Genomic DNA, 18,297 nt, shown 5'->3' with positions numbered 1-18,297 from the left:
TTCCTTCCTATCTATGATTTTATAGATTTATCACATTTGTATGTATCTATAAACCATAAACATTGTTGTTTCCTGGTTATCCCATTAAATATATGATATACTCTCTCTGTATCCTTCTGCAAATTATATTTTTCACTCTACACAGCTTCTTCTAATCATCCATGCTGCTATATGTCACTCTACTTCATGTTTTTCACTGCTTGTACATTATTCAATTGCATATCAGAAGTCATTCTATACATTGTCATGTTGATGGACATCTGGATATACTCTCTTTCCCTTCAGCCAGAAACTATGTTGAGATTTATTTTACATAATTTATATTATACAAACAGATCTATTTCTACTATCCCAGAGCCTAGGGTCCTTCCACTATGATCTTCTCTTTTCCATCGGCCCTTGGCTTGAGAGTGTGCACTTTCTGCCCACTCTGTGAGCCTCTGCAGTACATCCTGTCATACAGTAGTAAATGCAGTCAGGATCTAACATTTTTTAACTCACATATCAGAAACCAGGACAAAAATTGCTGAATCTAGGAAGAAATCATACAAGTGTCTGATGTGTTGCCCTGCTCACTTTTCTGTATGTCTGAAATTTTTTCAGGATAAAAACCGGAAAAGAAAAAATAACAAGAAAAGAAAAACAAACAAGAAGAAGGTTTGACTTGCTTTGCTTGTAGGCACCAAGATAGAATAGAGACTATTAAAGATAGAATACAGTACTGATTGTAACTGGTGGCTTCCCACCAGCTTGCTCTAGACCAAATGTGACCACACAACTGGAAAGGCTGCAGAACTTCCTTTTAATGTGAAGTCCAGACAGTTGGCCAAAGCCCCAGTATGCAAGGCACTCAACTAATAAAAGGCGCCATGTATCTGAAAGCAGTTTGCATTCTGAAATTCTGCTCCTTTGAATGAAAACAATTTTCACTCCCTGGGACCCTAATTCTAACAGCAAGGTAAGTATACAAGATGGTGAAGCATCAAGACAAATCTCAGGTTACATATTATCAACATTTCCTGATTAGTCTATGTTAGGATTCATGCTAAGAAATGAACATGGAGCAGCTCATCTAACTGTTACCATGACTCAATGTTATTGATAGCATTCTTTTACCAATGAGGGAATGGAGGCTGAGACTTTCAGCCTTGCTCAGAAGTCTTAAGAAAAACTATACAATGTAAGCCATCTACTTTCCCGGCACTATGTAAGGTTCCTTTGAAACATTATCTGTCCATCAAACCAAATGTCAAATAACAGGGCACTGTTTAAATACATCATATTACATTCATCTGAATGATCAAATATCAAACACTATGCCATCATTGGAAATCAATGGAGGGCACTTGATGTAATGAGGCACTGGGTGTGATAAGCAACTGATGAATCACTAAACTCTACCACTAAAGCTAATAATAAACTCTATGTTAATTGATTTTAAATTTAAAAAAAGAAATCATGTGCAGAAGAACACTTAATGACCTGGGGAAACAATCATGGCATATTAACTTTGGGGAGATTATAAATCATATCTTTGAAGATAACCCCAAGTTTGTTTTTTTAAAAATGGGTATGTACACACAGAAGCCTGGGAAGACATTATACCAACATATTACCAGAGGAATGAACAGGTACTCTCATTTTCTATGTGACTGCTTTCTGTAACGTTTGATGTTTTTCTTCCAGTGATCATGGATTACTCTTATAAAAATAAAATATTTCTATCTCTCCATACCCACTACACAGCACCTACAGATCTTGCCTAAACCTCATCTATTATGCTATACTGCTTTTGGTTTTTTTTTTTTTTTCTGGAATTGCTTTTGCCTGATCTACAGCATAGTAGATAGGTCACTCAGCTTTTGTAAGGACTGGGTTGGCTGACAAAGTAAAAAGAGGCCCAAAATGATCAATCCCCATTCTTCTGCTGAATACTGCTTTCCACATTTTCCTGGATGAAAAAAAGTTGCCTGCATCTCCAGCATTCCTCTTACCAGAAAATGACAGACATCCAAACACATGTTTAAAGCAGAGCAGCCCAAGAGAAAGAAAATGAAAAAATAAAATAATAAAACAAAATGAAACAAAATAAAATAAAATGAAAAATAAAATAAATATAAAATAAAATACATATAAAATAAAATAATAAAATAAAATAAAATAAAAAATAAAATAAATAAAATAAAATAATAAAATAAAATAAATAAAAAAATAAAATAAAATAAAATAAAATAAAATAAAATAAAATAAAATAAAATAAAGCAGTCCCCGCTCCAGAAACCCTCAGAGTGATTTCCAGGAGAGGATTTGTATGGCGCCGTGAGAATACTCAGTCAGAAAATATGGACCAGGACTGTAGCAGCCAAAGCTCCCAAGAGAGAACAAAATTGAATATGTACACATTGGAGGGAAGGCAGCTTCTGGTGTGTAAGCAATGGGAAGAGGCCCGTGAACAACCTGAAAGCATCTTCCCCCTTCTCAGCATTAAGAAAGAATATGTATGGATGCAAGTCCGCAACCTGACAGTCAATGGCTCCTAGGAAAGCAGACACCAGAGCAGCCTTCTGTATGAGACAAGAAATTGGTCCCCTTGAATTGCTACTTACTTACAATGGATTCAATGGATTTTTCTAGGTTCCTGGTGTCTCTCCCTTTTAAACCTGCAGGATTCATATGTAGGGCTTTCTCCCTTGCCAAGAACAGTCTTAATAAAGCTGCGTGGGTCAGACAGTCTCCTGAACACCCTTTGCAGTGTGTCCAGAGCTAAGCCAGAAAGCAGCTACCTCTGAGGTAGAGGTGCCAAAAGGCTGCTCTTTTTTGGGTCCCAGAGCAGTTGCTGGGTTGAGACCAGAAAAGGGGGTACTGAGATGGTCAAGCCATTCCAAGGCATTAAGACCCAAAAGGTCCAACCTGAGTGCTGCCCCCCTCCTAAACTGGGAACAATCCTAGCAAGAGGAAGTCTCCCTGCTCCAAGTCCTGCTGTTTCAAAATTTGAAAGTACAATAAGTGGCATCTAGAAGTAGAGAAGGTCACAGGGCTACTAAATGCTTGTAATATCATGTGGCCCAAAGGCCAACAGGGCATCAATCTTGCAACACCAAGATCACATGTCAAGCTGTCCTCATTCCACTCACCCCCATGCTTCCCTCACCTACCTTGGCTCACACCAGGCCTACAGTCTTCTCTCCAGCCAGCATCACACCCCCTGCTCTCTGCAGCACAGATGAAATTTCATCTCATCTCCTTCCAAATCCTCTCCAGACTGACTCAGCAGATACTCAGGACCAAATAATCCCACTTGCATCACAGATCCACCCCTCTCCATGTGAACATGAAGATGAGCAGATTTAAGGGTTTCTGTTTGCTCACAGGGGAAGGGCCACCATCTACCTCCTGAGGCAAAAGAAGTGCACTAGCTCTCTGCAATGCACTTTTCTCATGGGGCAGGGTGGGGGAAGAGTCTCAGCCATTCAGCCTGCACTGCTTAGTGACTCACTCACACTCTGCATACCCTAACCCTGTGCGGCACACACTTGGGTAACTGGTAGGTTAAGCCATGGATGCTCACAAGGCAGCTAAACTGTCTGATCACAACCCAAAGCCAGGGAAATCTTAACAGCCACTCCCTTTCCTTCAGTTGGTCCTTCAAAATAGCCCCAGCTCTGACAGAGGAAGTTTCTCCAAAAGGCTGGCTTCCCTAAGAGGCTCCCAGTCCTTTGTGAAACCAAGAATTTCACCCTCTTAAAAAAAAAAAAAAAAAAAAAAAACAGCAGCCAAGACGCCAACAAGTAAGCTGAAAACTAAGGGGCTGACTGCACTTAGAGTGCTCCGTGGTGCTGAGATCCATGAAGACTGGGAAGGAGGAGTGAGTGCATGCCACCACATCGTGACAACACCCTCCTTCAGCCAGGATAACAGGCCCAACAGAGACCAGGAAACTCCAAACCACTGCATGCTGGGAGAGGCGGCAGTAATATACATGGACCTCTTTTTGCAAACTCTGCTCCAAGAACAGCATTAAACACACCAGAGACCTGCTCCCCTGAGCAGATGGAAGACTCCGGTTGGACATGGGGCCCGTTCAAGGTCTTAGTCAAGCTGAGGGAGGCCAAGGCTGGAGCTGGAAAGCAGGAGTATCCTCTTCACACTGCTGAGAGAAAAGCAAAAAGCAGTGTGGGGTCCCGAGAACAGCACTGTTCCCAATGCCAAGGGCCCAGGTCTCCAGCTGACAGGTGAATCCTAGTGGCACAGGAATCTTGGCAAGGGGGTGCAGAACCAGCTGACTCAGAGTAGTGGCTGCTCTTTCCTATCCAGCAAATCTGTTATGGTTAATAACTAAAAAAGCTAGGATTTTTTTTTCCTAATCCTGGGAAGAGACCCCATCATCTACAGGGAGCATCGCCAGTCACCAAGAAAAGACTGGCTGGCTGTTAAATTGCCTCGGAGTAGAAAATCCCTGATCTGATCCTTATGCCAAAAAAGTGTTACTATGAACCCTGTGTCTCTCTATCCCTAAAGACCATGGGATGATGTCACCAGGATGAACTGCAGTTATCCAGAACCCCAGCCTACTCTCACTAAGGTATTTCTCACTGTCCTGCTGTATCCATTTAATTTCTTCCTCCCTTGCTCCCTATCTTTCCGTGTCCTAGATTTAATTGCTCTAAACTCGGGGTCAGCAAAATACGGCCGCCCTGTTGTATTCTGGGAGGGGTTTTTTTGTTGTGGTAAAATACACATATCATAAAATGTACCATCATAACCATTTTTAAGTATACAGTTCAGTGGCATTAAGTCCATTCACATTGCTATACAACCATCACCATCACCCAGCTCCAGAACTTTTTCATCTGGTTGTCCTGTTTTTGTAAATAAAATTTTACTGGAACACAGACAAACCCATTCATTTAGGTATTGTCTATGGTGCTTTTGTGCTACAAAAAAGTGACCCCGTTAAAACACAGGTCATGTCAACATTCAGAAAGTTTACTATCTGGCCCTTTGCAGTAAAAGATTGCAAACCTCTGCTCTAAACCAAAATATACACCAAATTTCTGGTTTAAAATAGCACTTGGCTAACATCCAATAACACAGCACCTCCCAGATTTCTACTAAAATTCCTATGGGAAATAAAAAAAGATAAAACACCCCAAATCACTGAAAACTTAAACTGATGATCATCCTATGACAGGACTCTAGAAGAAATCTCCACTACCAATAAGGCTAATGCTGCAATGTCAAAAAAAAAAAAATCCGTGGCCAATATATGCAGCAGAAACCTGAAACAAGATAGGAAGATACTGAGTCCTTCTTGCCACTGTTGGCCTCATGGCTTAGAAATCTGGTAGCCAGCACACCGGACATTCATGCCTCCACTCCAGGACTACTGCTTGCAAAGGAAATCAACAAATCCCCAAACTGTTCTATATGCATTTGGAGACTGACTCCTACTCCCCCAAATCAAAAGGCCAGAAGCGATGGCATTGGGGCTGGCACACCGTGTCCGAGGAGTGGGAGTCTGCCCAAGTAAAACTCAGGTAGCAATGCATGTGGGAGGGCTGTGGTCTTTCACATACTGTATCTGCTCAGAGTATCAAAGAACCTAGTAGCAGTGGTAGGGATAAGTTATTCAGCCCAGGTCCAACAGAACCCACTAAATGAAGCAGCTAAGCACTGGCAAACAGGCTGGAAGCTATGGACGTCTACCTGCCACCAAGAGAGGAAGTGAGAAGGGGTTCTAGCCAATACCAAAGAGAACATGAAAATCCCCAAAGGCAATATAGAGACCCTACCTTGGACAAGTAATAAATAAATCCTCCTTTGAATATGTATAAACATACCCAAGAAACAGCACGATTCCTACGAAAGCCTCTGGCAGCAGAAGTGCATATCATTCTGAAGACTTGGAGGAAGCACAAAAGTATGAATTTAGTGTCTGAACCAGAAGAAGTATTTTACAAAACTGTATCCCCAGTAGAATATGTGAAAACATGGACTCTCTGAAACAAGTATAGAATGCCAACAGAATAAAGCATATCGAGAAGGAAGGGTGCCTAGCTGGCTCAGTTGGTGATGCATGCGACTCCTGATCTCATGGTGGTGACTTTGAGCCCCACACTGGACAGAGATTACTTTAAAAAATATTTAGAAGGAAAGACAACAAACGGGGGAGAAAAGAGAACATAGCAAAGCAAGGGAGAATTAGAAATTAAGATGGTAGAAGTAGAAATAAATATCACATTGGAGATGGCAAAGAGCAAAATCAATCAAATTCATAGTATGGGAGCCAATTCTGAATCTCTCCCAAGCATGCAGAGGAAAAGGAAAGCTGACCTTAGAAATCCAACAAAGGTTGTTGTTAGGAAATCTATTCATTTAACATGCCAAATGAGGAGGTCAAAGGAGAAAACCCAAATGAACCTCTCAAAAGATTCTTAAAAACCATTAGCTAGGGGATCCCTGGGTGGCGCAGCGGTTTGGCGCCTGCCTTTGGCCCAGGGCGTGATCCTGGAGACCCGGGATCGAATCCCACATCGGGCTCCTGGTGCATGGAGTCTGCTTCTCCCTCTGCCTGTGTCTCTGCCTCTCTCTCTCTCTTTCTCTCTGTGACTATCATAAATAAATTAATTAATTAAAAAAAAAAAAACCATTAGCTATGGGCAGCCCCGGTGGCCCCGCGGTTTGGTGCCGCCTCCGGCCCAGGGTGTGATCCTAGAGACCCAGGATTGAGTCCCGCATCCAGCTCCCTGCATGGAGCCTGCTTCTCCCTCTGCCTGTGTCTCTGCCTCTCTCTGTGTGTCTCTCATGAATAAGTAAATACAATCTTTAAAAAAAAATTAACTAAATTATCTATAATCAACAACCATTCCTGATTTTTTAAAAAATTGGTAATTTAAGAATAAAAGAATTACTTAACATTATAAAGGACATTTAATCTAAACCAACATCAGAATCAACAGTGAAACACTAGAAACATTTTCATTAAAATCAGAAGCAGGGCAACAATCCCTGCCAGTACCACTATTATTTAATATTGTCCTAGAACTTCTAACCAATATAACCAGGCTTGAAATGCGGGAATTGGGGGGAAGGGGGGAGTCTTGCTCTTTATAAGGAGATAGGTTACCATATGAGTGTCGATGCCATTAATTTCCAAAATAATCCAAGTGAAGTAACTGAAAAACTATTAAAATAGTCTTGATGGCCAAAAATAAACATGTATAATCCAAATCTTTCCTATGTATCAGTAATAACAACTTTGAAAATATGGTAAATAAATTCTACCATAGACTACAAACTGTCCAGGAATGACTCTGATGAGAAATATGTAGGATGCACACAAGCATGCACACACTCTTCAAGAACGTGAAAGAAAACTTCTATACATTAGAAACATACCACATCTTTTCCCATATGTACAGATTCTATTATAATGATGTTAATAACATTTTAGATTGAAAGTCATTCCCATCAAAACTAATAGAATCTGACAAAAATATTCTAAGTTCATCTGGAAGGAAAAAATGGTTCAGACTAGCTAAGAAAAAAGCATGGGTAGAGTAACAGGCTACAGTGGCAAAGAGAAGTCTGTCCTGCTAGCTGTTGCAAATATGAGAGTACGAAACTGGTGAAGGACCCAACAGAGACATTAATGGAGTAGTACAATAAGCCCCCAAAATAAATCCTAGCATACATAAGAATTTAAGTACACAACAGCAATAATCATAGAGAATGGTCATTTAATGAACAGTGCTCCAAAAAAATGACAATACAAAGAAAAATAAATTATATCCCTAATACCATTCACAAAATGAAATTTAGATGAACTGACAGCTAAATATATTTTTTAAAACAATTAAAAAACCGGATTGTCGGGGTGCCTGGGCGGCTCAGTCAGTTAAGTGTCTGACTCCTGACTTCAGCAAAGGTCACGAACTCAGGGTCATGAGATCAAGGCTGATGTAGGCTCCATGCTCAGCACAAAGTCTGCTTGGGATCTCTCTCTCTCCCTCTCCCTCTGCTCCTCCCCTTGGCTCCTTCTCTCTCTTTCTCACTCTAAAATTAAATGAAAAAATCCAAAAAAATCAGATTGTCTATCTGATGTCTGAAGGGGAAAAAGAGTATCAGGCATAAAAACACCAGAAGAAATTACCATGGTCTGAAGGCAGTTTGGGAACCAAACAATGTGCCCAATAAAAATGTCAACTGTATATCAAAAGCATCATCAAGTTAGAATACAATCTGGAGAAAACACTTCCTGCAAAGGTGATAAAGGATTAATACTCTATATATGGATGATTCATGCAGATCAACGAGAAGAAAAATACCCCTATGTCATAGCTGGGCAGAGAATACGAACTGACAATTCACAGGTTAAAATATTTAATGAGTAACAGGCATAATATGCATAAGTTTGGAATTTTAAGTAATGAAATTCGAAGGGAAGAAAACAGGAAAATTGCAAGGAGAGGGAAAATGAGAAGCCATCAGTAAGATGGGTGTGGGAAGCCTGGCTACACTATAACAAGACCCTCCTCCTACTCCCTTAGGTTTGCAAAATGGTGTCTTATGTATCAAGAGCCTGTGATCCACCAATAGAAAAATGGATAGAGAAAATATGGTATATAGGACCCCTGGACGGCTCTGCAGTTTAGCATCTGCCTCCGGCCCAGGGCGTGATCCTGGAATCCTGAGAATGAGTCCCACATCGGGCTCCCTACAGGGAGCCTGCTTCTCCCTCTGCCTATGTCTCTGCCTCTCTCTCTCTGTGTCTCTCATAAATAAATAAATAAAATCTTTAAAAAGAAAATATGGTATATATACACAATGGAATATTACTCTGCCATCAAAAAGAATGAAATCTTGCCATGTGCAACAACTCAGAGGATAGACCTAGAGGTATGATGCTAAGTGAGGTCAGTCAGAAAAAAAGACAAATCATATGACCACACTTTGTATCTAAAAAAACAAAGAAACCAACCCAAAAACTCAGAAACAGACTCATAAATGCAGAGAATGAACTGGCAGTTGCCAGAGTGGAGGAGGGGAAGGGGATGGGCAATATAGGTGAAGGAGACTAAGAGGTACAATTGCACAGATATAAAATGAAAAAGTCACAGGGATGAAAAATACAGCATAGGGAATACAGTCCCACATCGGACTCCCTGCATTGAACCTGGTTCTCCCTCTGCTTATGTCTCTGTCTATCTCTCTCTGTTCTCTCACAAATAAATAAAATCTTTTTAAAAAGAACCATTTTTTAAAATACTGATTTTTTAACTTAACACTGCACATCATAGTTCCACACAGTGGAATAGTATACACCCATGAAAAATTATGTGTATGATAAAAACTTGGATCTGCAAGGCAATATAAGTTTAAAAAAAGGGCCACTCCCAAAGGTAACATACTGCTTGAATTCATTTATATAGCATTCTTGAAATCACAAAGGTTTGGACACGGAGAACAGATTAGTTACCAGGGGTCAGGGATAGGATGCAGGTAGAAGAGTATTGAGTGTGGCTATAAAACGGCAACAGAAGGGGTGCCTGGGTGGAAAGTTGGCAAAGCATCTAACTCTTGATTTCAGCACAGGATCTCAGAGTCATGAGATCCAGCCCCATGTGGGGCTCTACACTCAGCACAGAGTTGGCTGGAGATGCTCTCTCCCTCTCCCTATGCCCTTCCTGCTCGTGCTCAGTCTCTCTCTCTCTAAAATAAATAAATAGGGGATCCCTGGGTGGCTCAGAGGTTTGGTGCCTGCCTTTGGCCCAGGGCATGATCCTGGAGTTCTGGGATCGAGTACCGCATCAGGCTTCCTGCATAGAGCCTGCTTCTCCTCTGTCTGTGTCTCTGCCTCTCTCTCTCTCTCTCTCTCATGAATAAATAAAATCTTTTAAAATAAATAAATAAATAAATAAATCTTTTTAAAAATTAAAAAAAATAAAAGGGCAACAGGGAAGACCCCCATGGTAATGGAACCGTTTATACCAGGACAATACCAATGTCAATATCTTGGTTGTCACATTGTACTACAGTTTTGCAAGAGATGACTAGTGGAGGAATCTAGATGAAGGGTACATAGGGTCTCTCTGTATTCTTCTTACAACTGCATCTGTACTCAGATATGATATTCATATTAATTATCTCAAAATATAGAAAGTTTAATTTTATTATTTTTTTAAAGATTTTATTTACTTATTTATGAGACACAGAGAGAGAGGCAGACAGAGTGAGAAGCAGGCTCCATGCAGGGAGCCCGATGTGGGACTCGATCCTGGGTCTCCAGGATCACACCCTGGGCTGAAGGCAGATGCTCAACTGCTGAGCCACCCAGGTGTCCCAGAAAGTTTAATTTTAAAATGATGTGATGAGTTTGTAATAAAATGGGGGGGGGGACATGGTATTAAGTAAATAAAGTAGAATAGAAAACGATGGCTAAAGAAGTCAAAAAGTAACTGAACATATACACATCTTTTTACCATGTATAACAATTTACCATCTATAACTATGCCCAAATACAGATTCTTCCTAATCTGACTAGACTATAAACAATGGAAACACAAAAATGGACAAGATTGAACCAAGAACAAAGGCATGACTACAAATGAGGAGACAGTTTTCCAAATGATAAAATAAGAGGCTATATTACATGCTCCACTGAATTCATGACAACAAATTTGAAAACTCAGAAGAAACGGGTTACTTCCCTGTAAAAGACAAATGACCAAAATTGACCCAAAAGATCTGGAAAATGAATTATCAGATAAGACACTGGAAAGGTGATTGAGAGGTACCAACTGTAAAAGGCACTAGGACCAGATGGGCCTCACTGCTGGGTTTTACCTGACGTTTAAAAAAAAACCACATAATTTCTAAAACAACAAAAAAAAAATGGAAGGAAAGTAATTATTAAAAAAGTAAAAAAAAAAAAAACAACACAAAACTTCTAAGGGTAACTAAATTATAACAGGCCAGAGAAAAAGAAGTGCTCTACAATTAAATTTTAATCCTTATACCTGATGAAAGGAATCCTAAAAAAAAAAATGACTCCATCTCACCTATGAATTCTGAGGCAAGGATTCTAAATAAAGGACTGACCAATGGAATCCAGCAATGATGAAAAAGCATGAAAAAGCAATGAAAAATGAAAAAGCAATTTGATAAAATGTAGGAATTGTTTTGTTTGAAAATATCTCTAAGTAAATGTGGAAACTATTTACATGTGATATGCTATTTAACAAACACCAACAGCAAATATGGAAAAAAACAGAGAGAACATCTCTATTTAAAATCGGTTAGACACAGCAGGGCCCCCCCCCCCATCATTTTCATTTAACTCTGGGTTTCAAGCAAAAGTAAAACTGAAGAAAATAACTTGTAGAACAATCAGAAAGACGCAATAAAATGAAAGGAACATTTTCCAAAATTAATAAGAGAATCTGGTAAGATGGATAGATATGAGGACTACTGTTAAAATCAATAACTTTTTTCTATTCTAACAAGAAACACTTAGGAATGGAAAAGCAAACGATATTCAATTCATAATGGACAGAAAAGCTATTATTTCTTTAGGAATAAATGTATCAAGAAAGGCATGAAATGGGATCTGAACAGATGGAAAAAATACCATTTCTTAGATTAAAAGAGCTACATAACTTTAAAACATCAATTCTCAGAAAACTGAAATATACATTTAATGCAATTCTAATTAGAATTCAAACAGGGCTGGTGGGGAGGGTTAAATAAAAGTGATCTTCCAATTGACATGTATGAAAAAAATGCCAATGAATAGCCAAGAAAAATTTTTTAATCTAGTGTAATCAAATCAACATGATTTGAGTGCACAAAGAGTGCACATTCAATCCATGAATGGATTCTTATATATAAAAAATCTAATAGGTGACAAAAATGGTAGTTCAGTTCACGGGGGAAATTAGGGGTTATGTAATATATCATGTTAGCACAAGTGGTTGCCCATCTTTAAGAAAATCATCTTAACTAAAATTGGGAATCCAGAAGCTATAAGAAAGTAATCATATCTGAATATGAAAAAAATGTAAAATATCATGTAGAAAAATACACTGTCAGCCAAGTCAGCACATACAGATTTAGCAAAGATATCTATAATAATGTCAATAGATAAAGGGCCAATAACCGCATATATACAAAGATGTCTTAAAAAAAAATCTAAGCAACCCATAAGAAATGGGTGGATGGTATGAACAGACAATTCAAAGAGCAGATTTAATTGGATAAAACATTATGAGACAATACTGAAATTCATTAGTAGCCAAGGAAATGCATCCATTAAGTTGTCAAAATTTTAAGAGTCATAGAACCTTATGCTGGTGTGGATATGAAGAAAAGAATAATCTCATACAGGGGAAGCCCAGGCGGCTCAGTGGTTTAGCGCCGCGTTCAGCCCAGGGCGTGATCCTGGGGACCTGGGATTGAGTCCCACGTCGGGCTCCCTGCATGGAGCCTGCTTCTCCCTCTGCCTGTCCCTCTGCCTCTCTCTCTGTGTCTCTCATGGATAAATAAATAAAATCTTAAAAAAGAATAATCTCATACATACAAAAGGGAAAAGTGAATCATAATAGCCCGTTTTTGTATAACAATATTGAAATATCTATTAATATAAATATATTTATATGTAAATATTCCTGTGTGTGTATGTGAAGGGCATATGCACAATGATGTTGATTTCAGCATTGATCATAGTGGCAGAAATCTGGAAAGAATATATACAAACATTTATGAATAGAAAAATGGCTAGGCATCCCTGGCGGCCCAGTCGGTGGAACACACTTGAGTCTTGATCTCGGGGTCATAGATTTGGGCCTCATGTTGGGTGATGACATTATTTAAAAATAAAATCTTAAAAATGAATGAGAAGAATGGCTAAATCAGTTGTGCATCCATGAAATACTTTGCAGCTTTGTAAAGGAATAAGGTGCACCAATAAACTTTGATAGGTTCTCGTGAAGTACTGTTGAGTGAAAAAGCGAGATGTATTACCGTGTATATAAGATTCTATTTTTGTAAAACAATCAATGAACAACAGTAAAACATTCCAAAACCCCTATGTGTGTGTATATCTAATGAGCATGGAGAAAAATATGTTAGGATACATACTGCTTTGGTAATCTGCAGGCGTGGAAAGGCAGAGGTAGGAGCCAAACAAAACAAGGATATAAAAAAGAAAGAAAGAAATCTAGCAGTCATGTTTATGTATTTTCATACACCTACATGTATATACAAATTGAATTAAATTTATAAAAGAGACAGTAAGAATCCTAAATATGATCTCTGCCTCTTCGAAAGAAAGAAAGAAAGAGCAACCAAAATGATTTATTGGTGTTAGATTAAGGCTGATGTTTATCTTCTTTTTTATGTGTATCTGTATTCTCTATAATGAGAGTTGTTACTTTAATAATAATGAAATAAAACCAATAAATGCTACTTTAAAACATTACGCTGAAAAATAGAGCTCATTTTGGGAAATGAAGGGAAGGGAGAGACAGTTAAATAGCTTTCCACTTAGGAGCTTTTCAAGTACAAGATATGTGAAATCAGGATCCATTTGCCCTCATCCAGCAGAAAGTTACTCACCTAAGGCAAGAGACTAAGTGGCTATTCCAAGGAGCTGTTCAAAGCAGCAAATGGGGTATATTTCCCCGTACCTAAGGCTTTAATGACTTAAGTAAATCAGAAACCCATTTATACCACTCTTCAATTACTCAAGGATCTGCTGGGCCCCTTACTTCCTGTCTCCTCCTTCTGGCCTGTGGCCATTTCACTGCTCAGGAACAGCCCGAAAATGAGGGCCAGGGAAGGGAGAAAGAGGCGAAATTAATTTGGGCAATTTAGCTTCTCATTAGCAACTCCAATAAAAGGACTGATTAGCAAGATGGTCACAACTCATGGCTAAAAGGAGGGTTCCGGGACCCTTGAGAATTTCATTTAAGGACAGATGCCTTCAGATAAACACAATTTGCCTGCAGTACACTTTAATGGATTTGATGCTTGCTATTTTTAAGAAAGTCGGAACTTGTAAAGGTGTTATTTTCTTCCCCTCACTTTAATTTGCACTTGAAGGGAAAAAAAAACACAGCAACAGAAGAACAAAGGTCTTCAAAGTAAAGAACCATATGGGGGGGGGGGTTGCAGCTGGACCACAATGTAAAGATTCTTGAGAGGAGGGAAGCAGTGTAGCCCCCCACATGCTCTCAAGAGAAACTGCAGGAAGCCAGAAACCTTCCAAGGGAGCAGGACTTGGCCATAAACCACCATCACAATCACTTGCTAAAAAAACGACCTGTCAGGGCTTGACAAAAGTCCAAACTCTGCATACAGTATTCCCATGTTTCACTGCATACAGTATTCCCATGTTTCACTGGGCCGCATAGGCTTTTGTTCCTTGGGAATTCCAGAGACAAAGTGGTGTAGGCACAAGATGTTCACATCAATGGGCTCATTCGCCTTTGTTATCAAGCAGAACATTCTCAATAGCAATGGTAACAGAGCAAAAACCAATTTTCCCTTACTTGAAGACGACGATAGCTCTAGGACATGGAGGGCAGGCCAGGAGAAAGATCTGCAATTAAAAAAGAATTAAGTATGGTTATTAGGAGAAATGCTGGCCATTGTTAGCTAGACAATGTTACTTCAATAACAAAAGCAAAACGATAACAGTAACAATAAATAACCAACTCTAACACCCCCCAAAAAATGCAATATAAAAACTTAAGAAGGCAATCAGGAGGTTTTCCAAACATGTTTCTATTTGCACAGGAGTCTAGGTGCATGGACATATCTGTGTGTGTGTGTTTGTGTGTGTGTGAGAGAGAGAGAGAGGGGGAAAAGAGAGAGGAGAGAGAGAGAGAGAGAGAGAGAGAGAGAGAGAGAGATACAGTGGGGGAGAGGTAAATAGTGAGTGAGGGGAGTGTTTGGCGGCAAGATGGGAAAAGCCTTTCTTAGGCCCTTTTTCTCCTAGAATACGTCCTCTTAACCTCTAGAAGAAGATCCAATTTTCAACACTTCCACGTCAGTATGATATAGTAGCCAGCCTCAAAAAGCTTTTAACCCAAGACAAACAAAAATATATTCCATGAATGGGACAAAGCACACAAATGCCATCTGGTTTGCCTCCCACAGGGGAAGGTGGGTTAATCAATACCCAGCACTGCCAGATTTAGCAAATAAAAACACAGGAGGCCCAGTTAGATTTGAATTTCAGATAAATAACGAATAATGTTTTTGTGTAAGTATGTTCCATGCAATATTTAGGATATACTTATATAAAAACATTATTCATTGTTTATCTGAAATTCAAATTTAACTGGGCCTCCTATGTTCTATCTGGCAACCCTACCAATATTGCCACTCCCAGGCTCCAAACCTCTCTTTGATTTTGAAGGGGAACAGAATTTGCCACTCTGAAATGTATCTTTTTGGCATAAGGATTATTTTAGGCTATTTTTTTAAGAAACAGTTGACATAGGAAAAGCACTGAAAAGTGAGTAGAGATTACCCTTTTGTGGGTGATGTTTATATTCATAAGGGAAATCTCCATTTGTAAAAATGGTTCTCCCTCTGTACCAGGAAAAGAAAGATGACTCAAACTCTAGAAGCTCTTATCAATGGAGAAGACACTGACCTCAGCCTGTATAATGACCCCACCCTTAATTACCATGCTTTTCCTGGTCCCCTCTCATAACTGGCCTTGGGCCCTACACAACCCCTACCACCCAACATCTTCCTTTTGTTTCTAAGCTACAGATGGTATTTGAGTGGTGGCTTGGGCCATTTCAGGGAGTTACTCAATTTTCCTGGGTCTTTCCCAGGTATGCACCAGGTATACATGCTGTTAAACTTCCATTTGTTTTTCTCCTGTTAATCAGTCTTCTATTACATGGGGGGGGGGGGCGGCGGGGAATGGGTGAAGATCTCAGCCAGGAACCTAGATTGGTAGGGGGAAAAATATTTTTCTTCCTCCACATTTGATTAGCTTATTTCTAACTATGACCAGGTAGTTCTACTCTTCCATTCTCCTTCCTGAGGCAAACCAAACAACAAGAACTTCATCCTTCTAAGACACAAATCAGTTCTATGCTACTTTGTTTGACCTAGACCTAGGTTATAGAAAAACTGAATCTGTAGTATAACCTTCATCAAAGCACTGGTTCTCAAGAGAGACAAAGAAATCCCTGAAGAGCACTTGGTTGAACATGCAAATTCCTGGGCTCCTCCGTTAGGAATGCTGACTCCAAAAGTCTGGGACTCCAGGAATCTGCATGTTTAACAAATGCCCCAGAAGATTCAACCACTTCTAGCAGCTAGGTATGATGTGTGACCTTGGCCTAGACTATTACAGAGACAGTCAGCAGGTCTAAGGATTAATGAAAGAATGAAACTCATGTTTTGTAGAGTTCCTTCCTCTACAGTAATTTAATGGTGTAGTTTACAAAGTCATTGATATGTGTCCTTATCTTGTTGTGAGCACTTATTAAAATAGGTTATCTGCATTACAAACTTGTTTGGCTTTGTCATGTGTATATTCTTTACTAATTGGCTCTTTGGTTCTCTTGAAATCTACATTTAGAAATAAAGAATACTATAAGGAAAATCACTACAAAGAAAGCCACCTGCTTGAATCCCTACCAAGAAGAGAAAGAGGAATGGAAAAGAGAAAGAGTCTTGAAAAGAATGCGGCCAGGAGTCCATTACCCCCAAAATACCTGATCAGAGAACCCAGCCAAGGAAATAATCCACCAAGAATGAGCCTTTACCCCTGTGGAACAATTTGATTAAAAATGCAAAACCAATGACAATTACAGGTCCATAATCCTTTATTGGCAATCACCAAATCGATAAAGCTCTAAAAACTGAAAGTTGGATTTTTTTTCAAAGCCAATTTGGTAGCAAGTATGACTTGAGCTGAGACTGTTTATATACTTCTGTATTCCATTTATGCTGAGTATTCATATAGCATCCATAAAAATAATATCTTCTGGGGGCACCTGGGTGGCTCATCGGTTGAGCTCTAACTCTTGATTTTGGCTCAGGTCATGATCTCAGGGTTGTGAGATCCAGCCCCATGTCAGGCTCCTCACTCAGCAGGGAGTCTGCTGGAGATGCTATCTCCCTCTCCCCCTGCCCCTACCCCTGCTCATACTCTCTTTCTCAATCTCTCTCTAAAATAAAATCTTAAAAAAATAATAATCTTTTGATTATGGAGTGTGACCCCAGGCCCCATCAGGAGTATATATAAAATACTTCTGGTTCACTGTATTGCCTTCCTGATTTTTAAGTAAGCTCTACACACAATGTAGGGCTTGAATTCATAACCCCAAGATTGAGAGTCGAGGGCTCTACTGATTTAGCCAAACAGCCACCCCTGCCTGTATTACCTTTCTGAAATCCCAAACTTTCCAACTCCTGAAATACATCTGATCTGAATGGTTTGGGATAAGGACTGTCAAATTGGAATCTCAATTATCCAAACATTAATGTATCCCCAACTCCCCACCCCACCCCTCAGGAGTAGTACAAGAAAGAAAGAAAGCTGGTATTCTATACTGCTGACCCAGCAGGAAAAGGTACTTACCTTAAGCAAGGAACCAAGTTGGAGGTTGCACAGTTACCCAGCATCAGGCCCACAAGCTACGGAATACAGAGAACAGACAGGGGCCCCCAACCACCTCAGAAAGTCCTCAATACTTCTGGAATTACCTAAGAGTCATGATGGCCACCTTCCTGAGATTCTGGAATAGCCAACACATTTCATGCTAACATGCTAAACAGAGAAGCAAAAATACAACACTGGGTCCCACGGTTAACTCTCAACTTTTCCCACAGCCAAAAAGAGGTAAGCAGATTCTTGGGGCAGACAGATTTCCCAAAAACTGCTCCATATGGCTGGCTCTGATTCATGACAGCCTTATGGTAAAAGCCCAGAAACCTCCTAAAGTAGCGAAGCCTCCAGCCCCAACCTAATGATGGCACTAATGTCTTTTGACACAGCTAATCAATCTAGTTTTGACCCTAAGTGAGTTTGCCAACAATTTCATGTGGCCAAGTCACTCTGACCAGCACTTTGGCCTTTCTCATCTAGCCTGTCTATTCCCATCACCAAGATAGAGGTCATCTTCTTTGAGCAACCTTTAGATCAGATCCATGTAGACATACCAAATCAGTAGATCAGAAGAAGGACCCCAAATTCATCCTGTTCCATGTCCAGTAACTCATGGCTTCCCTCAGCAACTTCAAAGATTGAGGACTTTGAACCTCTCT

The 18,297-nt window shown here is 39.7% G+C and overlaps 1 protein-coding gene across 9 annotated transcripts in view; it reads right to left on the bottom strand.

Moving 5' to 3' along the window:
* Positions 1–18,297, bottom strand: part of TMEM164 (transmembrane protein 164) — a 171,622-nt gene that overhangs the window by 88,289 nt on the left and 65,036 nt on the right. For all 9 annotated transcript variants that reach the window (XM_041740667.1, XM_041740663.1, XM_041740669.1 and 6 more), the window contains one exon: positions 14,550–14,599. In XM_041740667.1, coding sequence (XP_041596601.1) covers positions 14,550–14,599 — 50 coding nt within the window. The remainder of the gene's footprint in view (positions 1–14,549; positions 14,600–18,297) is intronic.

This window comes from Vulpes lagopus, chromosome X, assembly GCF_018345385.1.
Source record: "Vulpes lagopus strain Blue_001 chromosome X, ASM1834538v1, whole genome shotgun sequence".
NCBI lineage: Eukaryota > Metazoa > Chordata > Mammalia > Carnivora > Canidae > Vulpes > Vulpes lagopus.
The sequence above is the reverse complement of the archived record's forward strand: the minus strand, read 5'-3'. Positions and strand labels throughout refer to the sequence as shown.